Below are 27388 nucleotides of genomic sequence, written 5' to 3' on the forward strand. Positions count from 1 at the left end.
GGCAAAAATATCCAAAACAAAAAGTGACAAATGTTGGAGAGGTTGTGGAGAAAAAGGAACCCTCATACACTGCTGGTGGGAATGCAAACTGGTGCAGCCACTATGGAAAACAGTACAGAGATTTCTCAAAACATTAAAAATAGAAATACCTTATGATCCAGCCATCCCACTACTGGGTATCTATCCAAAGAACTTGAAATCAGCAATTCCAAGAGTCCAATGCTCCCCTATGTTCACTGCAGCATTATTTACAATAGCCAAGACATGGAAGCAACCTAAGTGCCCATCAACTGATGACTGGATAAAGAACATGTGGTATATATATACAATGGAATACTACTCAGCCATAAAAAAGGATAAAATCATCCCATTCACAACAACATGGATGGACCTTGAGGGTATTATGTTAAGTGAAATAAGCCAGATAGAGAAAGACAAATCTCTGTATGACTCCACTCATATGTGGAAGTTAAACATGTAGACAAAGAGAACAGATTAGTGGTTACCAGGGGTAAGGGTGGGGTGGGGGGCACAAAGGGTGAAGTGATGCACCTACAACACGACTGACAAACAATAATGTACAAGTGAAATTCCACAAGGTTGTAAACTATCATAATCTTAATAAAAAGTTAAAAAAATTGAACACGCCCTCTATTCTAGTAATTCCATTTATCAGGATGTATCCAATGGTCATAATAAAAGTATGCCAATACATACATACAACAGTTTCCTGCAGCTTTGATTATAAGGGCACAAACTGAAAAGTTGGAACTCATTTCATCCAAAGTAATGGAAAAAACACATTCTGTCACATACACACAGACCTATACAGACTGGTATGGGAAGATCTCTAAGCTATAATACAAGTTTAAAAAAAAAAAACGGGGGCTGGCCCCGTGGCCGAGTGGTTGGGTTTGCACGCTCCGCTGCAGGCGGCCCAGTGTTTCGTTAGTTCGAATCCTGGGTGCGGACATGGCACTGCTCGTCGGACCACGCTGGGGCGGCGTCCCACATGCCACAACTAGAAGAACCCACAACGAAGAATACACAACTATGTACTGGGGGGCTTTGGGGAGAAAAAGGAAAAAATAAAATCTTTCAAAAAAAAAAAACAAATGTTCCTTTAACAAAAACAACAACAAAAAAAAACGGCCAAGTACAGAACACCACATATATAGTATGAATCCCTTGTGTAAAACAAGATATGCATACATAATGTGCTGAAAGAACCCACAAGAAACTGCAAACTGACATTACCTCAAGGAAGTAAAACTGAGGAGTGAGCGAGGAAACAGTGAGTTCCTCTTCTGTACTACGTGGAATTTTTACAGCGTGCTCATATCACTTTTATTTTTTTCCTTAGTTTATATAATTGAAAGGGGGAGGAGTTTACACATTCTGATTAAAAGTATAGAGAATTATGCAATACAATTTTAAATGATCTCCATCTAGAGTTATTAAAATTAGAGATTTGCCACCTAAGGAACTAAATTTCCATTTTCTCAAAATTAACTTACATGCATTTCTTGATTTCCTAAGATTAAACCAGACTTTACTGGACAAGACACGATAATCTTGTAATATGTTTTCCTAACCCCAGAGAACATCCACTACTTTAACGAAAATCAAAAAATTTTTAAATCATTAGTAATTGAAAACTAAATACCATTTTTTAAAGTTTTTGCCTTAGTAATAAAACAGCGATTTACATTTGTATACAACTTTACAGGTTACAAAATGCTCTGACACTTATCATCTTTGTTCCTCACAAGAAAACACCAAGGTAGGTAAGGCAAGTAACATGATATTAGGTCCATTTTAAGATTAGGCGGCTAAAGTTTGGAGGAGCTAAACAGTGTACCCAGGGTCACAGAGGTAATAAGTTAATGACCCAGGAACTGACACTTGGTCTTCTGATTCCACATCCAGGAGTCCTCCCCCCAAACCATATCACTCCAAATAACCACTGTCACGGTATGCTAAGGGTCAGGCCCATGACAGGGAGGGAGGGCTCCCCACAGATCTGGCAGTGACAGGCAGTCTGCCAGGAGAGGAATGTACAATATAAAAATAAAGTGTATGAAGGTGGACCTAACTGACGAAAGGGAAATAGAACTGGGAGAAATGCCAAGAAGAATAGTAACTAAGGCGAAAACTGGGCAGCTTACCAAGAAGGGAAGCCAAGGAAATACCTTTGTAAGCTTAATTTACTTAGTTAAGGTAGAAGAGAAAGTCTATTGGAGGGACTATATCACAATGGGAAAAATCATAAACAAAAGTGTTTATAATCCAATCAAAAGACTTAGAAAAGATGTAATGGAGTGTGATGTGTACGATGCATTTAATCAGAGATTAAGACGTGATACACGATTGCTATGAGAAATTCTAAGGATCTAATCCTACAGTGCATGGTCATGTTAATGCTGTGGCTTGGAACTTGCAGAAACATGTGTGAAATATACTTAGAATTCAGTCTCACTCTATGGGAGATACCAAACAAGGAGCAAGAATTGCTTTCCACACAAAAGGACTCATTCTTCTAAGATTCCAGTACAGCACTGAACAGTAGTGCCTGCTCAGGGTGAGAAAATCTTTGTAAGGGGCCACAGACACCAGAACTAATACCAGGGTCAGGCAACCCTTGTCTAAAGGGAACCATAGGTTTTTAATCCTGATGAGTAGACTTTCCAGGAGAATTCTTACAGGAAACATTTACTGCTGACATAGCAGAAACATGCTCCTTGAGAAACAACCACCTTACTTTCGTTTACTGTCCCTTACTGTGACAGAAAGGAGAAAAGGTTGAGGACTCAATAGTTTTGACTCCCAATGTCACCAGATAACTCTTCTAACACTTACCATTCATTTTCGGAGCTATTTTTAGAAGTGTGGTTTTTTAAATTGTTTTATTCCTAATATATTTTGTTTTGATATTCAGACTGATAAATAAATAGAAATACCTGTTACTTTTTTTTTTATTACCATTCACCCCTCTCCTGCTAACATATTCTGATTTCCCTTCAGTAAATCACTACTTCCCCATCCTCAGACCATCTATTTCTAGTAGTCAGCTCTATTCCAGCACCAGATTAGACATACAGCTTAGGTCTAATTCAATTACCACATCACGTTCCAATGGCCACAAGGATTTGCTCAGAGAAAGGCACATGACCCATTCAGAAAGCGGTGAGGTACAAGACTGCTGGGTTTCAATGAGAAAGGCACAACCCAGGTAGCTACTGTCAGCCATCTTGTAAACTACGAGGCGAGAGTCTGTGTGAAAGTGGAATCAATATAGAGGTATCAGAACAAAGATGAATTCAAGTCATTCCTTTCACCCTGAATCAAGCCATTCATGAAACTAGCTCTGCAAAGATTTTTAGTTATGTGAGCAAATAAACTCCCTTTTTGGTTTAAGCCAGTTTAGTCTGGGTTTTCTGTAACTTACAATCAAGAGTTGAAACTGTTGCAGTGAACTTTAAGTTGATACTAAAAAGCAGGGAAGTTTCTAGAAAAGAGGTTTGTATAAAGCACAAACCACTGACCAACTCTAGAAATGCTAGAGGTTATATCAGATATTTAACAGCATGAGATCTCTGAAGCTGACTTCTATTTTCTGCCTCCAAACAAAAGGGATACAATAATTGGGGGCAGGGGAAGTAGAATAAACATGCCCTTAAAAGGAGCATGAAGACTGTTTTAAAAAGTCTCCTTTTTGCCTTCATTTTCCTAGTACCACCTCCCCTAGCTAGTAAATGTTTACTCCAAATTGTAGTAATATTACACTCAGATTTCTCATTCTTACAGAACTCCTCGGATGTTTCAGTGTTTATTACTTTTTATGACATATATGATATAATCACACACAACAGTGACCAAAAATCTCTGCTACAAAATCAATGGTTTAGAGAAACTTGAGAAGTTAAATAGCAATCACTGAAATATCTAAGTCTCAAAAGTAATACTTAAGCTTACATACAAAACTTCATCTGAACATCCATCAAGCCTCAGATTCCAACTTCTTTACAATCAGAATTTTTCCCCCTCTTTATTTAACATGAGGTATTTAACATGAGGAAAACACTGGGAAAAACAGCAGAGCAACTCAGTCACTCCCTTCCACCCCTACCACTCTATCTCATCCTACCCCAAAAAAGGAGGGTTGAGAGTATAAAACAGCTAAGGTTTTAAACAACAAAAAATTTATGGGATTCTTCCAGAAAAACACAAATCTGCTCAACACAAAGTACATACATTAGAAAAACATAACTAGAATATTTTAGCCATTATTATATACAAAAGGGCAAAGAGAGGTTGTCTTTCATGAAATCTGGATTGCAGATGTCTGGCAAAAAAAAAAAAGATTAATAATCTATCACAAAGTCCCACAACTAGTGATTCAAAATGAAAGCTTTCACTACTTACACCATACGTAAATATACATATATATATGCTGCTTATAATCCCTTGATCTGAAGAGAAAGAGAACTGATACTCTACTATGAAAATGTTCAGTGGGCAGACATTTTAAAATCCTTTCCCACATGAAAAGATTCCTGAAAAAGAGATCAGAAGACAACAGAAAAGCACTTAATATATATGGAGTTGTAAATCCTGTATGAACTAGTATCTATTACACAAAGGGGGAACATCCAACAAAATGATTAGGAAAGTCAAACATGAATTAGTCCAATAACAAAGAGGCAAATATAAACCCCAAAAAGAACTTTATGAAATAGAAACCCACACATATCAAAAAGATGTCTACTATTAAAAATGAAATATCAAACTTTGAAACTCCAAATAAATCTTAAATCAACAAGAAATTGGAATGCCTTCACCAAGAAAAAAAACCTGTTTGAAGTAGTACATAACATCAAGGCAGAATATATATTTTTAAAATACAACAAATCAAATATTTACTAAAAAGGCTATGATGTACAAAACATTACTTCTAAGGGCACTAAGATAAGAAATCCTAGTATATTTTGTAAAGCCACTGTCTTATTCTATTAAAGAAACTCTCAATGTACGTAAAATGTAAGCTCTATCTTATGAAGTATATTCCTCCTTCATTAACAAAGATAATTCAAAGTATCAATGGTGAATGCTAGAATTCTGTGCTTGGTTCCATAGTCCTCTGTATTATTCTACTCAAACATATCTGATAAATAATGTTCACAATGCAAAGACACTCCCATCTATATAAGTGAGATGACAGGATGCTGATGATAATATCAACAAATACATATAAGGCTTTTTATGTGCCAGGTGCTATTCCTAGTACTTTACATATATGTAATCTTCAGAACAACTCAATGAAGTAGGGTAGTCTTCTTATCCTATGTAGCAGATGAAGAAAGTAAGTCACAGAGAAGTTAAGAAACTTGCCCACGTTCACACAGGTAGTATGTAGCAGAGCCAGGATTCAAACCCAGACAGTCTGGCCCCAGCATCTGCACTCTTAGCTACTACAGTTCATTCTAGCACTTCGCTATAATTTCAACCTTTTCTTTCCCTCTAATCTACTTTACCACTCTATGCTTCAGTTTCTCATCTGGAAAACAGGTCAACAATAGTTCTTACCTCACACAGTTGTTCAATCCTTATATGAGGATTAAAGGCAATAATATAGGTAATGTGTTTAGAATAGTGCCCAGCACACACAAATACTATATAAGTAGCTGTTCTTACAATATCTACCAAATGTCTACCACTGGAGTTGAGAATCGCTGTTATAAAAGTAACAATCAGTGAGAATTCACCAATCAGAATGGTCTTAATGTGTCCTTCACACTTCTAAAAAAGTGATACCTAAATAAAACTTGACTTTCCCAATTATTTCCATTATAAAATAACAAGTCCACTCCCAGCCTTCAAGAAAATACATATACATAACTTAGGAGTTGCTCTCTTCAGTCTGAAACTTCCTCTTCATCATTTTGTGTTCCCTCATCACCATCACCCCAATATCACAGAAATATATCTACTCCTGGTAAAGGTAGATAACTAAAAATTTCTCTTATATACCAAACTGAATGTTTATATACGTTTTAAGACACAAAATTTATGAGATATTTTAATGTCATTCTCATCTGTGAAGCTGGATACTGGGTGCTCTGAAAGGCTTCAACCAGAACACTACTCTCAGAGTTTGCCTTCACCAAAGAGCTACAAAATTACAGAAACTGAAAGAACAATAGCAATCCTCCCGGCAGGGTTGAGGGCTTATCAACATTTAAAGTAGCTTCTAATCTTCTGTTGTGACAACATTCTTGTATGTCACATGTACCATTGTGCTAGGATTTCTCTAGGGCACAGACGGAAGAGGAGAACCGCTGGACGCATCGTAGGGTGCATACATACTCAACTTTCTAAGAGATTATCAAACTACTCCTCAAAATAATTGTACTAATTTGAACACCCAAGAACATAAAAGTATATATAGTATACACATGGCAAGGGGGAGGAGGGAAATAGCATCAATTCAGGTTCAAAAACCAATCTGAATTTGTAATTTGTTTAGTTATTCGTCTCTCCTCCTCCTAAAATCCCTTTAAACAGACAGAGAACTTTTTAAAAATTAAATAACAAAAGAATCATTACAGAAGAGTATAATAAATTTGGAAGCATTTCTATGGAGAGAGTCACAGGCAAAGAAGGCGTCTGCAACAAAAGGAGTGATTACCAAGTAAACTCCAGGAGCCTCCATTAGAACCACTGGGTAGGGAGGGCAGGAGGGAGAAGGTAGTCAGAAAAGGTGGTTAGCTTTTCCATGAAAGCTGAAAAGAAGAAAATGGAACACAAGTTGGCTCCTGCCCCGTACAAGCAGATTATGCATTCTGGCATTTATCCCCAGACCGAAAAAAGGCAAGAATAGGGGAGTGGCTTCTCTCTCAAGAAACTGAACAAAGTGGCTCTGTGAACCCTCTCTCCTAAAAGCCAGCTCCCAGTCCATCCACCCCAACATCATACCTGCCAGTCAAAGAGCATTGACCCAAGGCTTCCAGTTTCCGCTAGTCAGCCTTCCTGCTGGTCAGCCTGCCACGGGCAAGACCAGGATAAATAAAACAAGTCAAACAATAACCCCAGAGGAAACAGATGATTCAGGAAACAGAAAATAACTTTTTCAAAAACTTATTTTTCTTAGAATGATTAGAAAAGCTTTTGCATCCACGTATCAAGATGTTATGAAAAAGGAATAATCAAGAGCAAACGAGTTCTCGTAAATTAAAACATAAATGTTAAAATAAAAAGTTCAGTTAGAAAAGTCAGAAAATAAAGAAACCATCCCCTACTCCACCCTCAAAAGGGCAAAAAGACAAAAAAGAGACAGAAAATCTAGAAGAAAAAAAAAGAATAAAATTCAGAAATTCATTGTCCAATGAAGAAAATAGAGGGAAATTACCAAAGAAATTTTTCCAAAGCTGAAGAAAAACATAAGGGTTTATTTGAAAGGAACTACGGAGTGCTGAGCATAACTAATAAAAAGGACTCACACCTAGGCACATCCTTGTGAAATATCTTGTTCCTGTGCAACATCAGACATATCAGGATAAGAAAAAAGTCTAAAAAGTTCCAGAGTGGGGGAAAAAAACCTAGGAATAAACAAGACTCTGACAGGCATTAGCTATAACATCAGCAACACTGGATGCTACAAGATAAAGGAGGAAAGCTCTCAAAGCTCTGAGAGAAACTTATTTTCAATGTAAAATTCTACCCAGGCTAACTATCAACCAAAGTGTGAAAGCAAACATATATTTTCAGATATGCAAGGACTCAAATAGTTGACCTCTCATTCTTGTATCATGAAGATAGTTTAGGAAGACTACAAAACAAGGATGAAAACCAAGAAAATAGGAAATATACAAGAAAATGGTGGCACTAACCCAGGAGTCCAGTGAAAAGAAATTCCAAGGATGCAGCTGTACAGCAGACCTAAAAAGCAATGAGTCCACATTAGAACAAGAAATCAGGAAGCTCCAAAGAACGTCTTCTCAAAGAAGAATCACACAAATTTCAGGAAACAGACAAAATGAGTAAGAAGCTAGAAGATATTAGCAAAATGATAAAGATGGCATATGCTACTTCCTTCAACATGAAAAAAAAAGGAAAAACAAAGAATCACGTAACAACATCATGATCCTAACAATAGGTCCATCAAACTAAAATGTGGCAATGATTTTGAGCAATTAAGTGTGAGAAAAAAAATCTATTTTAAACCAGATGCTGGAAAATTCTTCAAGTGACCTAGGAGTATGAAATTGGACTTTTAGAGATGGAAATATAATTTTCGCATATCATTGTTTCCTCTTCCAAGATATTCTTTGCATTTTCTTCTCCGACTCATTCATTCTTTATTCATGCATGCATGCATGCAACAAAAAAACTATTTACTGAGCATCCCACATGCCAGGCTAGGAGCAGATATAAAACAGTGAACGAAGACGACAAAACCCTGCCCTTCTGGAGTTTGCATTCTAATAACAGACTCCTCCTCCTCTTCCAAGAATTCACCAAGGAGTTCTCTCTCCAATGACGTTTTCCCTAAACTTCCATGTTAGATTAAGTGCATCTCCTTTACTGCTCCTAAAGAACTCTAACTCTTTACAGAAACAAAATGCAGCTTTTTACATACGTATTACCTCAATTAGTATGTAAACAACACAACAACAGCAACATTTGTTAGTTATTTGTACCTCTAGTGCAGAGCACTAGGCCTCGATCAATAAATGTGTTTTGAACCTCTCCATTGAACCAAAATATTAATAAAACTGCCAAGTAAAACGTAAAGCACTATACAAACGTTACTTATTATTTAACACATGAAGAAGCTGAAGTCCCTGTCAGTTAAATGACTTGCCCAGATCATAAACCTAGTTTGTGGAAGAGCCAAAACTGAAATCCATAGTGCCAGGTTGAATTAAAATAAGTGGTCAAATCAAAAAATGGGCCAAAATGGGAGAGACCAACCTTAGGCATTTTCTTAGAACACTTCCAAGTACACAATAAATATCCATGACATAGACTCTATTTCTTCCATATGTCAAGGCATAGCTTAACAATTATGTAAATAAAAAATTATTTTGAACTCTCTAATCAAAAATATAATCTATCTTTAAAAAGCTTCAATTTCACAGAGCTGTGTATAGCTACTTTGCACTATTTAATACTTGAGATGCATAAAAGTTTAGATGTTAAATGACATTAATATGAAATACATTGTTTTTTAAAATATTTTCTCAAAAGAAAACCTTCAAAATTATTCCCATATTTTATTTATTCCTTCCCATAAATACTAGACTTTTATTCTTTTTAAACTTGAAAACACTCAAAAAAAGGAATGCTGACATTTACTTCCATTAACAACAAAAAGACAAGTTTCTTTTTCATCAGCTAAAGGAGGCCTATGGTTAAAGTTATCAAAATACATGTTTGCAAAAAGAAGCAAAAAATTAAATTTGCATACATATATAACCTCTGTAAAAATCAGGAAACTAATGCAATACATTCTGTTATTTCACACGTTCCAAGATTCCTGGTAAGCACACTTTTTATGGCCTTTCTTTGGTATATAACCATTATCTGTTCAGTAACCTACACTATGAATACTAAATTGTAGTAGCCATGCAAATTACAACTTACCTACAAAAATATAACACTGAAAGATAGGTAGGGTTGTTTTATATTCACAGGATAAGCAGCCAAGGAATTGATCCTGTTTCAGTTTAATAAATATTTATCAAAGGATTGCCAGATGTCAATAGCTGTTTCAGACACTAAGATATTTCCAAGATGAATATATAAAAATTTCTGCTCTTGTATAGCTTATAGTAAGGAGATACAACTGCAACTACTCTTCTCCTAAACACTAAAAGCTAACTAATTAAATGTGATTTCCCAGTACAGGATACCACAGCACACTTATCTACACACAGGTTTCACAAACTTAAAAGATTGTTTAAAATAATGTAAAAACAAAAGTCAGTTACTAAATATAGATGATACCAGGACTTGAGTATTTGTGAGTCTGATTATAGAAATCAGGAATTTAACTCATAAATATTTATTTATGGATCCCTCAATACTTATAAACTGAAAGATTCAATGAATACTAACTAAACAGTGATATTTACTCATAATGCAAACAGGAGACTCAGAGAAACCTTTATCACCCACTGGAATATAGAAGAGTTTCACCTTCATCCTACCTCTAGCACCACTGCCATTAACTACCACAACTACCACTCATTATCAGCTCAAATGCAACTCTATGATCTGCCCCATGTTAAGCAGCAGCACTCAGACACAATCACGACCCTTTGCTACTCAGCTTCAGTTCTAACCACTGGAATATGCCTAAATAACCCCTAAACTTAATTCTATGCCTTTATCCCTTCCTAGACGTTTCCCAAAGAAAAAGTACAAATCAGGGTATAAAACCTCTGAAAGAGATGTTTTGAAGCTCCTTCTTTAATATCTATGCTGCTAATCAGTAATTGGATTTATGACTTTTAAAATGATATGAGAAGTGCTCATATAACAATTAGCAAACTGCCAGGCAATACTGCAAACTGATAAGGAAAAGGCCGACAACAGGAAAAGCCAAAGGACAGGCACAAAAAGGAAATAAAAGAGCCAACACACATATGAGAAGATGTTCCGTCTACCTAGTAGTCCAAATACATAAAAGAGTAAAAATTATAATACATAATAATCAAAATAATAAATAAATAAATAAATAAATAATAAAAATAACAGTAAAATAATGGCAGCTATTCATTGTTCTCTTTCTTTATGTAAGAGTGAACATACAAAAAAGACTTACCTAATTAATTAATCAACAAATTACCTGGGAACATAGGGAAAGTTTCAAAGAGGAGGGGATCTTTGAGCTGCTCCTTCAAGGAGGCAAATTTACTAGGCAAGGACCGGGGAATGGGAAAACACTGAAAGGCAGGTGAGAAGATGAGGCAACAGCATACACCAAAAGACCAAAACACAACTCTCATTGTTATTCTAGGAGTCAGTTTTTACTGTGAGGCTGGAGTCTAAAGTGCATAATAATATGACAAGTTATGAAGATGTACAGATAGGAGGGAGGTAAGATAAACAGTGCTACACTTCAGGCTAAAAAGATCGAACTTGAATATTTTTTAAAAGGTATGTAACAACCAATGTTTTTTCCTATGCCTTTAATTTTCAAGGAAACATTTGATCAAAAACAAAAAAAGGAAGTGATAATTAAAAATCAAGAACACTTCATGCCTAAAGAGATTTCTTTCAAAAACAAGCATAATTCTACAAAAAGTATATTACTTAGCTGGTTCTCCAAGAGTCATTCCTCTCAAAAACAAATCAAAAATCCAAAAGAACCTGCCAAGCTAGAATTCTTTACCCAGAAAATGCATCATTCAAAAATGAAGTGAAATAACACTTTCATACAAAAAATAGTGAGATCTTATCACCATCATTACCACACATAAGGAAACACTAACCGACACTGTTCTTCAGGCAACTAAGAAATGCAGAAAAGGATAAAGTGCAGCAAAATGCCTATAAACACTGACAATATACAACAATAATAAGAATGCCTTGTGCTGTTTAAAATGTGTATAGAATTAAAACAACAAAACATACAACAAAAAACAAAACAGCATATAAACCTTAAAAAAAAGTTCCCATACTTTTAGGAAAAGATTGTTCTCTGGCCATGAAAACATTCAACTACTAGAGTCAGTTTTAATAAATCAAGGACAACCGTTTCATGGTCACATTTTGAAAGCTAGCCAGTCAGTAAGAGCCATGCCTCTGAAATTCAGACAATCAAGATTATCACTCCAGTGAACATTCTTATAAAATGATCCAATATTTACAACGTCCAGGCATTTTTTTAAAAAAAAGGGATGATACATATCCGTATATTGCTAACCTTCACAACAATGGCACTCTTTTTACATACTATATAAATTAAGAAAAAGTAGGAGACAAATATTCTTGAGATTTAACTCCCAGAGATAGTTTCCTACAGCTTCTGATCCACCTCTTGCAGCTCTGGGTTCCTTTTCATATCTGGGAATCAGACTCTTCCATGCCACTCTAGGCCCAAATGTACAGAGTTTAGCCCTGAAATGGTTTTAAAACACTTCTCTAACTAGAGGATAATTATTTTCAATCAGAGAATTGTTCTGCCACTCCAGAGTCATCTGATTTACATAAATGCTAGTTAAGTAACACAGAAATTCTAAAATATGTAATTATAATGTCACAAATCACTTAATCCATCCCATCAAAACAGGGATTATTTTAACTTCTATTTCACTTCTTTTAAAAGAAATCCTGTTTACTTCATTTTCTCTAACAGAAAAAGAATTAATAGGATAGACTTACAACATACTTCCCCAATCAAACTTTAAAATGACTCTGGTTAACCACAAATTGACTCAAATAGTTAAGTATTTTTCTGAATGTATTTTACTGAAACATGTCTGACAACATATAATATCATATAGTCATGTCATATGGGTTACTGTTCTACAGATTTACAAATTATTTCCCTGATTATTATTCTTAGTCATTCACAGATTTAAAAAGTCACTTTTGTCCTTATAAACTATCCAAGTAAACTAAATGCATTGGAAGCCTACAGTAAACTATTTTGTAAATAGCTTTTTTACTTAGGCTTAAAACATAACCATGAAAAGCTATTATTAAATAACACATTTCACTAAGCTGAATTCACAAAAATAAAAATTATGATCTAGCTCTATCACTTTCAAACATCCTGACAATATTTGGGAAAATAAAGACAAAAATTTTTTCAATTATTTTTAAAAGTTCAGAAACATAAAACTTCAACTGTTTACCAGTCATATATTATAATACAGAAAACTTAAAGAAATACCATGAATATAATGAACTTTAAATAAAATTTATGGAACTCACATTAATAAAAAATATGCACACTGATTGCAAAGGAAGAAGAGGAGTACCAGGCAGTTTCTCAGGGGCTTGTCAAAAATTCTTCTAAGAAATCGACTGAACAATCAGATGACTCCTAAAGTTGCCATACAAAGAGACGTGGCTGATTTTCACACCTCACACTAGATCCTATCACACTGTAAAGCCTTTTCTTTTTTCACACTACCATTTTCTTTGTAACAAAATACTACCCAGTCAGATTCTAAAATACGAATCTTTAGAAATGAGATTAGCAAAACAATTTAGAAATACTTACTGTCTTGTTTCGTAATCTAATTATGTCCGAGACAGAGCCAGCTCCACAGTACTCCATAACAATCCAGAGGTCTGTGTTCTTAAAGTAACTGCCATAGTACTTTACAACATATGGGCTAAAGAAAAATAGATAGATAATTAATTTTAGTTAATTCCCAAAGATAATTATGTCTTAATCCCAATACAAAGCATTTTCAACATTTTATAATGTTCCAATACATAAACTTAATGAGTTAAGTTCTATTGTACATCAAATTGTCTATATGCAGGGTTCACCAACTATGTACAATTATGCTTTAATTCATGGATGAAATTTAACAGGATTACAAACCAGAGGAGGTCCAAATGTTCTGAGTGATTCCCAAGAAAATAAGTTTTTGTTTTGGCAAAGGACTTACTATTTAACATAAGAAATAAATGAAAATATTTTCCTTTAACTAAAGCACTTTAAATATAGACCTTCTAAAGGATTTTGCATTCAGTCAAATATTAACACTCAACTTTAAAATACTCTATATTTCAATGAGGCCAAAAAAATCTTTTGGCTAAAATTCTGGAGAAAAAAAATTGTAACTTTTTTTATTTTAAATTCAGATAACTAAAATTATTAAAATTTAAAATATTTCTGAAATGAGGCTTTATGTCTTTCAGAACAGAATAAACTATGTTTACAGCCAAGTTGTTTTTAGAAAGACTTAGACAGGGACAAATGTCCATCACCATTAATATCTATTAAGAGTTTGCTATATACACTAATGTATAAAACACCTTGCCCAATTCAAAGAGGCAGAGCATCAATATTCCCAAAATACGTAAGATGAAAAACGCAAGGTAGTGTAAACTAACAAGTATACAGCTTAAATGCCACAAGAGCTCAAAGCAGGAAGTGACCATGGTAGAGCCATCAGAGAGAACTTTGTGAAAACGGTGGGACTTGTATTATGAAAAAAAGATTAAAACTTCAATATGTGGACGGAGGAGAAATATAAGACAAAAGGCCATGAGCAAAGACACAAAAATAGAAAGGGAAAAACCAAGAATGGCATGTTTAAGGGACAATTTGTTCAACAGATATTTCTACCTAGTAGCAGCTATCATGAAAACTGGCATCAGTATAAGATAGATAAGACACAGGAATCAAATAAGCAAAAAGTAACAATAAAAAATAGAAAGTACATAAAACATCACCATAAAGAGACCACCAAAAGAAGAGGTTAAGAGAAGGCTGTCAGGGAAGACTTCTGAGTACAGCCTTTACAATTCAAGCCTGGAAGTCAAGGGTAGAGCACACTGGTTGGAGTGTAAGGGCTTAAACTAAAACAGGCAGCTACAGGGCTAGAATCCAATCCCGTTTTATCCTTACTGCTCCTCGTTATCTCTTGCACACACCTGCTTCCCAACTGATCTCCTTGTCATAGTTTTCACTCCTACTCAAATCTATGCTTCATATAGTTGACAAGGTTAACTTCCTTTAAAACAAAACTGAAATAAGCTGATCACATGGTTCCCTTGATTTAAAAAATAATTCCAATCGCTCTCCATTACTAAGACAAAAAAGTTTTAACTGCTTCATATCACATACAAAACCTTTCAAAGTCTACCTCTCTACCCACATCTGTCATTACTCCTCATCTCACATGTTAAGTTCATAGACATACTCAACTCTGCTAGGTGCTGGGAATGGAAAGTACGTATTAGGAGTTCATAAATGTTCACTGAACCATTTAAGAAAAGTGCTTGTTTACAAACAAATGAAACTAACTTACAGAACTTCAACTTATGGGTAACATACACTTTTCTTTACATACACTTCTTTGGGGTGTGAGTGCCTGTGTAGAAACCTTTACAGGGAGTACAGAACTCACACCTGTCTGTGCATCAGAACCACCTGTCACCCAGGCGCCACACCGTAGAGGTTCTAATTCAGAAGATCTTTTAAAAAGCTCTATAGGTGACTTTGATACACACCCAAAGTTAAGCCTCACTCTGGAAGACAGACTGCATATCCTTCAGAGAACTTCTTTAAATATTCATTTTCTCATTCAAAATTCTGAAGGGTGTTGAATAGCAGTGAGTTCAAGATTATGTTCAGTGAAAAGGACACTGAAAATGTATATATTTTCCTGCATTATACACTAAGTAATCAGCAATTCTAAGTCTGGGATTGACAACTCTTATGAAAATCAGAGATTTTAACCTGGGCAGCTGCCTGAAAAGGCAGCTCTCTCTCTTTGGGTGTGAGTCAAGAGAACACCTTTGGGGGAAGGGGAAGTTCTCTTCAAAAAGTACTTTGGGGGCGGAGGGCTGTCCCAGTTGCATAGTAGTTAAGTTCACACACTCCACTTCAGTGGCCAGGGGTTCACAGCTTTGGATCCCAGGCGCAGACCCACACACTGCTCATCAAGCCATGCAGTGGCAGCGTCCCACATACAAAACAGAAGAAGACTGCCACAGATGTTAGCTCAGCAACAATCTTCCTCAAGCAAAAAGAGGAAGATTGGCAACACATGTCAGCTTAGGGCCAATGTTCCTCACCAAAAAGAACTCTGTGGCCCCTTCTAACACAATCAAGTAGATGGATCAAGGTCTAGCAGTTTTATATCATGAAACATGGCTTTAATAATTTCAACCTAGAAAAGAATTTAAGCAGACAGACCTAAACAGCCACATTAAGGACATATACTCAAATACAGTTTCTTTCATTCATTCAACATTCATTCATTGACCCTCTACGTAAGCCAGGCATTAGACCAGATGTTCAATAGACAGTGATGAACCAGACAGACACAATTCTGACTCTCACAGAGCACACACCAGCATGAAACACACAAGTATTAGAGAAGTAAGCCCACAAATAAATATAATTATTCACTGTGGTAGGAAAAGAAGGGGTGTTAGGAGATATACTGGCTGAGACTTTATTTTGCATTCATTATTTCTGCAAGCAAAATTGCTCCTAGTTCATCTGAAAGAATGGAATAATATCCATATTCCTTGGTAGCCCTTGACTTAGGAAACAATGGAGTATATTAAAAAACTTTGAAAGTAGACATGAGTCAGCTTTAACAATAAAATATCCTCCCTCCATTGGGTGGCTATGGATTACAAATTAGATTTGGAAAAGAAAGGAATGCTTAAACTCCAAGGGTTATATATAACAGTAGCCTACTACTGGTCATCCTCTGATATCTTCTATATTAATAATTTTTTTTATTTTAAAGCACTTATAACATCTTGTAATTACTTTGTCACTGACTTATATCTGCCTCCTCCAGAAGAAAAGAAGCTCCATGAGGATACGTGACAATCTGTCTTGCTCTCCATTTTATCCTCAGTACCTCCCTTCTTACATGTACAAACAAAAGCAATGAATAAGTGAGCAAATGAACAAACACAGAAAAATTAACAGAAGGGACCTAACTTAGGCCTCCCCAAGGAATACCATTTAAGCTAAGATTCAAAAGTTGGCTAGAAGTTAACCAGATAAAGAGCACCCAGGCACCAAGAACTGTCTGTGCAAAGGCCCTGAGGCGAGAAAGAGCAAATAATTTCAAGGAACCAAAAGATCAGGGTGCCTAGAATAAAGTGAGTGAAGAATAAGATAGAATACAATGTAAATGCAGATGGAGGCAGGAGCTTGACAATGTAGGGTCTCAAAACCAACTTAAGGAAATTGTGCTTTATTAGATATGCAAGAAAAGATCAGAGAAGAATTTTAAGCAGAGGAATAATATGATTTAATTTTACTTTTAATATTTCTCTGACTGCTTCATCAAAGCTAGATCATAAGAAAACAAATATGGACACAGGTGGACCAGTTAGAAGGTATGTTAGTCTATGCATGCAAGAGATTGTATTAAGCATATCTTTTTATGTTCCATACTTGTGATGCTTTCACATCTGGGACCTGCTGATAAATGCCTCCACTGTTCCTCTCAAGATAAGCTGATTCCTAGAGATGATACCTGTGAGTATACAACCATAGGCAAACAAACCAATCTGGAGTCCATACGCCAACCACTTCCAGGGCCACTAGTCCCCTGCCCTAATCACCCGAGGGCCACATACCAGACAACTAGAAGACAACCACACACCCCAGAGCCCAGTGAAATTACTCAAATTAGCCAATTCTAAACCTGTTTACCCTGTCTCACCCATTCCTTCCCATGGAAACCACAATAAAGGCTCTTGCCCACATTTTCCCCCTCTGCCTCTGCTTCCTAACTGACCCTGGTGCTTCCCTGTATGGGTCCCTCCTCTTCTCACCTCCGCCCCTTGCATGGGGGGCTCCCTCCTCTTGGGATCTGTAAGTGTAACAATCCATCTCCCAATCTGTAGGTCTCACCATACCTGAATATAAAACTTACACTTTAAAAAAGAGATGTTGGTGGCTTGGAATGGGAATAGAAGAAACAGAAAAGAGAACAAATTTAAGAGATATCTTCAAGGTACACTCAACACGATTTGATAATGATGTAGACTGGCAAGCTAGGAGACCATAAGTAAGTTTTCTTCTGTGTTTTCTCCACTGTGCCTCCCTTTCAATCGCACACTGAAAATTAATTTAAGGCAGACAAATTAAAGATTAAAATTTAAAGCCATAGTTTTTTTAAAATTACAAATATAGATACAAATAGGCTCAGAGAGTTCAAGTCCTGAGACTTCTGACGCAGTCTGTTCCACTGACACAGAAGTCACTCATTCAAATTCATTCATCATTCATTCATGTATCATTTTAAAATAATCAACAAACATTCACTGAACAACATATATGGCTTGGTAGCAGATGCTAGGGAGAAAAATGGGTAGACTTTAAACTAGTAAGAAAGAGAAAAGGCAGTCCAGGCAATGGGGAACTTTTAAAGGAGTTTACGCAGGAAAATACTACAATCAAATACCCATTTAAAGATGATTACCCTATGCAGGACTGTCAGGGGCCAAAGGTGACGCTGTTCATCCTAACCAGAAAGTTAGCTAACAATACAATCATTTAAACATCCTAACATCTGTTTTGTAACCACTATATTGATTATTAAAGGCTAGAGGCAAAGAAGAGATAGTTTCCTTCAAAACACTAGCTCAGCATTATTTACATAATTTTAAGAAATAAACAAACTTCTAATTCAGCCGTAATGCCTAAGAATCTTGACTAGTTTCTAAGTCCGTTTGGACTGACAGGACGTATAAAAACCCAGCAATTATACATATTCTTGGCACAGTTAAATAGTTAAACAAGACTTTGAAAATTACATTGGGTGGAGGGACAAGGAAGGCACAAGACAAATTACAGTATAAACCAGGAAGCAAAGGTGAAACATGATGCCTTGATAACTGAGGTGACAATCATGAGATATAGTCCACTCCTTTTTCCTGTGCCATCCCCCTACTATTTCATTCTGTCACATTCATTTATTTCCCTTCCCCTATTTAACATCTACATTCCAATGAAACGACATATCATCTTCTTCTCTTTTTTCATTTTTTCTTTTTTTTTGGCTTCCTCTCATCTCACACCAATGATTACATCCTTTCCATTTCTCTGTCTCCATTTCACATCTCCCCTACACCCATTATCTTAACAGTCTTCCTCTATTATCACAACTCAAAATAGAAATAGTATAAAAGGAGAAATAAGGGCCAGCCCTGGTGGCCTAGTGGTTGAGTTCAGCGCACTCCACTTCAGCAGCCCGGGTTCAGTTCCCGGGTACAGACCTGCACCACTCTGCTAGCAGCCATGCTGTACTGGCAGCCCACATTACTAAAAAATAGAGGAAGACTGGCACGGACGTTAGCTCAGAGCGAATCTTCCTAAGCAAAAAATAAACAAAAATAAAAAAATAAAAAGAGAAATGACAAAAACCAGAGGGAAAAAATAGAAAAAGCACTACAAACTTTTTCTAACTATTTGCCTCTTATATAAGCACTACTCATGGTACAAGTTATTTGGACTGAATCGTTATGTTTAAGCTTCTTATAGAAACTCAAATGCTACTTTTTACTGCCCAAAGTAATTAACATTTTTATATTAACTTGAATTTCATCTTAATTGAAGAAAGCCATGTATTGCTTCAGGTATTTTTTTCATGGACTTTTGTTTTTTAGAGCAAGTTTAGGTACACAGCAAAATTGCGTGAAATGTACAGAGATTTCACATATACTGCCTGCCCCTACACATGCATAGTCTCCCCTACCAGAGTGGTACATTTGTTACAAGTGATGAACATACACTGAAACATCATTATCACCCAAAGTCCATACTTTACATTAGGGTTCACCCTTGGTGTTGTACATTTTATGGGTGTTGTACATTCTATGACAAATGTATACCTACTGTATCCACCATTATAGTATCATAAAGAGTAGTTTCGCTCCCCTAAAAATCCTCTGTGCTCCGCCTTTTCATCCCCTCCACCCTCCTACCCCTGGCAATCACTGATCTTCTTACTGTCTCTATAGTTTCGCCTTTTCCAGAATGTCACATAGTTGGAATCATACAGTAGGTGGCCTTTCCACATTGGCTTCTTTTGCTTAGTAACATGCATTTAAGTTTCCTCTATGCATTTAAGTTTCCTCTATGTCTTTTCATGGCTTAATAGCTCATTTCTTCTTAGTGTTGAATAATACTTCACTGTGTGGATGTACAACAGTTTATTTATGCATTCATCTACTGAAGGACATCTTGGTTGCTTCCAAATTTTGGTAATTATGAAGAAAGCTGCTATAAACATCCGTGTGCAGCTTTTTGTGTGGACGTAAGTTTTCAGCTTCTCTGGGCAAATACCAAGGAGCACAATTGTTGGATCATGTGGTTAAAAGTATGTTTAGTTCTGTAAGAAAATTAATTGCCAAACTGACTTCTAAAGTGGCTGTACGATTCTGCATTCCCACCAGCAATGAATAGAAGTTCCTGTTCCTCCACATCCTTGCTAGTATTTGGTGTTATCAGTGTTCTGGATTTTGCCCATTCTAATAGTAGCGGTATCTCACTGTTGTTTTAATTTGCATTTCCCTGATGAATATATGATGTGGAGCATCTTTTCATATGCTTATTTGCCATTTGTATTTATTCTTGGGCGAGGTGTCTGTTAAAGTCTTTGGCTCATTTTTTAACTGGGTTGTCTGTACTCTTGTAGAGTTTTAAGAATTCTTTGTATACTTTGGATAACAGTACTTTATCAGATAAGACTTCCGCAAATAATTTTCTAAGATATAGTTTTTAAAGTGTTCCCATTATGAGCATGTGATAACTAACATGCTAAAGAAACAGCTATTTTCATTACATAAGTTTTATTAACATCCTTCTACCACCTTAATGGTGTTCTAAACTGTTAAGTAAAGGGTAATATAGTGTTTTTACAAAGGCAATGTGAATATTCTCCTATGAAAACTGAACCATTTCCAATATAAATCTAAATCACAGCAATTTATTTCTTGTCCCACGCAAAAACAAACATACATACACAGTCATGCACCGCATGATGACATTTCGTCGACAGTGGACCACATATACAACAGTAGTCCCATAAGATTAGTACCATATAGCCTAGGTGTGTAGTAGGCAGTGCCATCTAGGTTTGTGTAAGAACAAGCTATGATGTTCCCACAATGACTAAATCAGCTAACGATGCATTTCTCAGAATGCGCTCCCATCCAGTGACCAATGACTGTACACAAATTGACAGAAATTGCCAAAGTTCATCATGAATTCTTCAATTTGGTGATCTTCAAACTTACTTTTTTTTTGGCCTCAGAAACAGTGTTCAAATGGTATCTTACCCAGAAACATCAGCAAATAGAATAGACACGAGAGGAGCTGCTCTGGTAGAAGCCTCTGAGGAGCCCAGCTTAGAAATGCGGCCTCTCCTCTCTGTCCAGCAAATCTAAGTCATCCTTCAGAACTCAGCTTGGGTTACAGCCTCCCTCAGGAAGCTTTCCCTGAATCCTTAATTGTGAGGTGTTTGATATGACTTCCAACCCACATAGTTCCCCATATCTACCCCATCATAGCTCTTATCACATTGTACTGAAACAGTCTGTCCATTCATCTGTCTCTACCATCTGACTGAAAGTCCCTCTAAAGTCTGAGACTCATTCATTGTCATATCTCTGGTTTGTAGCACACAAGGTCTACCCTCAGGAGCAGGTATTTAATATGTATTAGTCAAATGAATAAATAAGTGAATAACTGTGTGCCCTGATGCATGTGATAACACATTTCTCTTGGTTTAGGATATGAGAAGTTCCTTCCCTAGAGTGTAACCACGAGGAGTGTGCTTACCACTGTGCTTACCACCAGGGGCTGTGTCAACCGTGGTTCCCTTGTTTCCACATTACCCAGCACACAGTATTCACAAGTATTGCTGACCAGGTCTTGCCTCCACCTGCAACAATGCCTTGAGAGTGATGCACTTTGAACTGCTAGAATCTTTTTACAGACATTGCTTTCTTCAGCACTGGTCACAGAGTCAGCAAATGTGGGTTCTTATAGCATCCCAGTCATTAACCAGCTGTGTGACATTGGACAATTCATGTAAAATCTCTAGGTCTCACTTTCTGTACCTGTGAAATAGTTCTTAAATATGTTTTAGCACCAGAAGCCTTTTCCTCAAATAAAATTTTAGAATGAGCCCCAATATAGAAAAAAGATAAAAGCAGCCATGACTAAGTTTCTCATTCTGCTCAATTTTTCATTGTTTGAGGAAAATACCCCTAGAAGCACATAAATAGAGCAGGGTAGATTTGAAAAACTCTAAACTAATAGACTTACAGAGGTCCGGTCTAGCATTAACAATCTATGATTATACATTCAACAAATATTTATTAAATGCCTACTCTGTGCCAAGCACTGGGCTAGGCACAGAAGATTTAGCAATAAACAATGCAAATGGGCTCCCTCCAATATTTATGCCAAAATGCAGTATTAAAGACGTTTAATATTCACTAAAAATGAACAAAAAAAAATTAAACACCCTTTGATCTCTTTTTAGAGTATAGAAAGCAACACAATTTGCCAAATGCCAAACAGCTGAATAGACTTATAAAAATATTCCAGTTTCAGAAATGCAAATCTCATTTTCTCTAACCAATATTCCACTGTTTTATATGGGAATTTTTCAGTTTGTACTGTTTTCTTCCGAACCATTTCTATGCCAATTTCTCAATAACAGATCTACATTAATACTGGTAATTAGTAGCTAAAATGTAATGCTTGCTCCTGTCACTTCCTAGGTTATTTTTCATTTGCCCCATCTTTTAGCATTTTGAGGATCTTTTAACCAACTAATTTTTTTGATCCTTCACTATTTCATATGTACAGTATGAATTTGAAAGTTAAATCTAAAAGATAGGAATCATTGTTTTATCACTATTTGTTTCACAATCTATTTATTTCATTCAATAAATATTTGAGAAGTATCTACTACATACAAGGCATTCTGCTATAAAGTGGTACAAAATCTCTAGAATTTTACTCATATTTTCTTCCCCTTTTATTCTTTACTTTTCTTTTCCCTTAGGAGTTTACAGTACACAACAAGAACAAGGATCAGACTTCCTTAAGGCTCCCTCAACCTACAATACTCTTTCCCACACTCCTTATGCATACCATTCCATTCATATTCATTCAACAAAAAGTACAGTGCTAGCCATTGTAATGTGTGCTAAGAAAGATGATTCCTTCTTTCAAGGAATGAAGAGAAGGATAAAGACAGTGAAGACATTTCAGAAGAAGAATCTATAAGATCTAGTATCATCAGAAGTATCAGGAAAAGAAACAAAAATGATTCTCAGTTTTGTTGTTGAAAGATTAAGTAGATGATGATGCTATTAACAGAACAGGAATTTGAAAGATTTGTCTGCAACAATTAAAAACTTCCTTATAGAACGTTAAATCTGACATCCTTCAGATATTTCAGTTGAGTCACCCAGACAGGAATTAGTAATATTCATCAGTATTTGAGTAACCTGCCATGTGGCAGGATTCAAGGGCACTTAGTAAGACATAATCCCAAACTCAAAGAATTTAAGAGTCAAATGGCAGAGAATACAAGTAAACAGGTGCTTAAAAGAGAAACTCACATAAGAGAGAAGACTGGAAGCAAAGCACTGACCAGATCACAAAGGACCCTGTATGTCATCCTTAGGGAGATTGGATCTATCTAGGCAGTAGGGAGCCACTTAAGGCTTTTAAACAGGGAATGGCTTCACTAGATTTGCATTTTAGAAAGATCACTCTAGTTTCAGGGAAGAAAATGGGTTGGAGGAGGCAAAAATGAAAGACAAAGTGAACAAACAGGAACCTGTTGCACAAATCTGATAGGATCCAAGATGCACAGAGGTTAGGGGAAGAGATGTATAATACGCAATATTTGAGACCCTGCCTGTCCTAGATCACATTCAATTAAAATCTCTACAGAACGCCACAATTTTGTCCCTGAACTATTTTTAATCATAACAATAAATAATAAAATAACAGCAACACACAAGTATTAAGCATCTGATGAGCTCAACACTACACTATGCTCAATCTTTCCTTTTCTACATTAAACTCTGGGAACCACATTCTTATCAAGTTACCAAATTAATAGCAAGGTCTGAGAAAACTACAGATATATGTTTTTATTTGGGGGTTGAGGAATGTATCATTTTTTTCTATAACCACTTGAATTTCCAGTTAATACAGCCTTTATGGAAAATATGTAATATAATCTAACCATATAGCACACAATAAAGAAAAGCAAAATCAAACAGACCAAAGCAACAAAGTTCCTCTAGGATTATTCAGTCACTTCATTAGATAACGAGCTTATAATATATGGATCTTAAACATAGTTGGAAGGGAAATTTTTCCATAGGTCTCTTACTAATAAGACCCTGATCTGATTAGGGATGACGTGTCCAGACTCCCCTAAGTCACAAGCTCTAATTCACCATGTGACTCAATTCTGATGAATAAAACACAAGTTGAGGGTTTCTGGGAAAGTCGTCTCCTGCTTCTTTTCTTCTTCCTCCTGCCTGGAATGTAGACATAAGGCTGGAGCTAGAGCAACCCTCTTATATCCATGAGATAGTAAGGATGAGGACAGAAGCCACCTACTAAGGATGGCACAGTATAAGAAAAGAAGCCTGAGACAGTTGTTACTTGGTTGCTCCTAAAACAGTCCTAACTCTGGACCTTTTGTAAAGGGGGAATAAAAAATCTCCCTTTGATTAAACAACTACAGGCTAAACATAGTCCTACTTTATACACCCTGCACCCATTATAAAGACCCAGCAACTTAATGGAGCACATAAGATCCTCGCGATCAGCTCCATTCACCTATCTAAACTCATTTCACACCAATCTCTGTCTCATACTTTCCACTCCAGTAATCCTAAACCTTGTGGGAACAGCACATACCAGTGAGCTGTTTTTCACCACTCTACCTGTAATACTCTTTATTCTCTCTCATCCTTCGATTTCCTCATCAAATTAACTCCTCCTCAGCATTCAAGGCTTCCTGACTGCTGGCTGAGGTAGGTGTCCTATCTCCTTGTTCTCACATTATCCCATGCACCAGTCAGTACGGTGACTGTGCTGTATTATAGCTATTGGTTTAAGTATCTGACTTCTCAACTAGATTACCCCTCCCTCAAGAAGAAAAGCGTTATCTTAGTTCTCTTGCTATTCCTAGATCCTGGCACAGTACCTGGCCCACTGAGGATGTTCAGTGAATGTTTATTGAATGAATTAGAGTTACATAAAACATGAATGTTTTTAATTGGTAAAATTATACAAAAAAGACTGTTAAATGCAGGGCCAGCCCAATGGCACAGCAGTTAAGTTCACACGTTCCGCTTCAGCAGCCCAGGGCTTGCCAGTTCAGATCCCAGGTGCAGACCTACGCACCACCTGTCAAGCCATGCTATGGCAGGTGTCCCACATAAAAAAAGTAGAGGAAGATGGACACAGATGTTAGCTCAGGTCCAGTCTTCCTCACCAAAAAGAGGAGGATTGGTGGCAGATTTAGGGCTAATCTTCCTCAAAAAAAAAAAAAAAGACTGGTAAATAGCCAGTTAACATCAAAAATAATTTTCATGCATGAATTTGCTCTGAAAATGAGAAAACTTTTTGAATATTTTGTATTACCACATGTTGCTTTATAACATCAATTCTTCTTTAGAGCTGTTAAGTCCTAATGACAACCATACAATGCTATCCTCATCTTCCTTGAAGGATTAGTGGCACTTCTGATGGGAAGTCAGAAAAGAAAACTAAACAGATGACCAAAGAACACATTTATTACACATTATTAGCAAAACTCATCAAAATGAAAGTAAATAAATAAAATCTCTTCATACCTGTCACATTGCTGCATTATGGAAATTTCTTTGATTATTTCCTGAAGATCTGACTCAACAGGTACTTGCTTAATTGCCACAACTTGACCAGATTCCTTATGTATTGCTTTAAATACACTTCCGTAAGACCTACAAGAAACCAAGATATTTCTTTATTTTTTCTATTCAAACATCATAACTATTAGGAAAAAAAATCTGAGTTTTGCATGTAGTCATTTCTAGTTTAAAGCACTATTTAGTAATGAAAAATCAAAGTAAACAAATAACAAGAAAAGTGAATTATACCCAAGCTTTAATATTTCAATTATAGATTTAAAATCATCAGGTTAACATATAAAGATTTGCTGTTTTTCTTATGAATGAAAGAAACAGACACATGGTTTGTCAACTCAAAGGAATGCAGCATTAAAAAGATATAAGTAGAAATTAAAAGAATGAAATGTAGACTACAAACAGCCAAAGTCTCAAGTTAGGAGACAAGGCTGATCTCACCTTAAACAAAATCATACCCAGCATATCAAAGTCCCATTCCTGTTCAAGTGCTTAAGAACAACTGAAACCCCCAGCTGAGCACCACGTGATACCAAAGTTAGAGAAACAGGAAATCTGGTCCCCTGCTAAGTTAGAGATCCAAGGTATTCTCAAATGCTCCTTTCACTATTTTCTCCTCCTCATGAGCAAGATCACACACTCATAGGTAAATAAAATGAGTAGTAGATCTAATGGACACTTGCCCAAAACCAGTCTCTGCTATAACTCTTGAAACTTTGCCAATTAAATATTCATGTGCTTTAACCAGCAAAAACAACAAGAGAGGGAAGCCATTTGTACTTTGGTATGAATTAGAAGATGAGGTAAAAACTGCCACCATTTACGAAGTTCTTATTGTCCACCAGGTACTATGCTTGATGTTTTACAAGCATTATCAAATTCAGCCCTCTCAATTGTGAGTAAAACTACTACTATAACCGTTTTAAAAGATGAGGAAAAATAAACAGAAAATGAAAGACAGAATGGCAGTATTAATCCCTCATATATAAATAATCACTCTAAATGTAAATACATTAAATTCACCAATCAAAAGACACAAAGTAGCTGAATGGATTAAAACACAAGACTCAACAATATGCTGCCTCCAGGAGACCCATGTGAGCACTAAAGATAAACGCAGGCTCAGAGTGAAGGGATGGAAGATGATACTCCAAGCAAATGGAAACCAAAAGAAAGCGGGTGTAGCCATAATTATATCAGACAGTACAGACTTCAAGCCCAAAAGGACAACAATTACCAAGATCAACATGGACATTATGTATTCATAAAAGGGACATTCCAACAAAAAGACATAACATTTATTAATATATATGCACCTAACATAGGAGCACCAAAGTATTTAAAGCAACTATTAACAGACCTAAAGGGAGAAACCGACAGCAACACAATTATAGTAGGGGACTTTAACATACCACTTACATCAATGGATAGATCAACGAGACAGAAAGTCAACAAGGAAACAGGGACCTTAAGTGAAACACTAGACCAGGTGGACTTAATAGATATATAGAGAGAACATTCCATCCCAAAACTGCAGAATACACATTCTTCTCTAGTGCACATGGAACATTCTCAAAGACAGACCATATGTTAGGAAACAAAACAAGCCTCAATAAATTTAAGTAGACAAATCAAGCATGTTTTCCTACCACAATGCTATGAAACTAAAACTACAAGAAGAAAGTTGGAAAAGTCACAATATGTGGAAACTAAACAACATGCGACTGAACAACTATTGGGTCAATGAAGAAATCAAAGGAAA

The 27388-nt window shown here is 36.1% G+C and overlaps 1 protein-coding gene across 4 annotated transcripts in view; it reads right to left on the minus strand.

The window, feature by feature from the left end:
- STK3 (serine/threonine kinase 3) overlaps nt 1-27388 on the minus strand; it is a 264139-nt gene that overhangs the window by 191805 nt on the left and 44946 nt on the right. For all 4 annotated transcript variants that reach the window (XM_023648755.2, XM_070222385.1, XM_070222387.1 and 1 more), the window contains exons 3-4: nt 25576-25704; nt 13238-13352 (exon numbers count right to left, since the gene is read on the minus strand). In XM_023648755.2, the coding sequence (XP_023504523.1) occupies nt 13238-13352; nt 25576-25704 (244 nt within the window). The remainder of the gene's footprint in view (nt 1-13237; nt 13353-25575; nt 25705-27388) is intronic.

Source organism: Equus caballus, chromosome 9 (genome assembly GCF_041296265.1).
Source record: "Equus caballus isolate H_3958 breed thoroughbred chromosome 9, TB-T2T, whole genome shotgun sequence".
In the NCBI taxonomy this organism is placed as follows: Eukaryota; Metazoa; Chordata; class Mammalia; order Perissodactyla; family Equidae; genus Equus; species Equus caballus.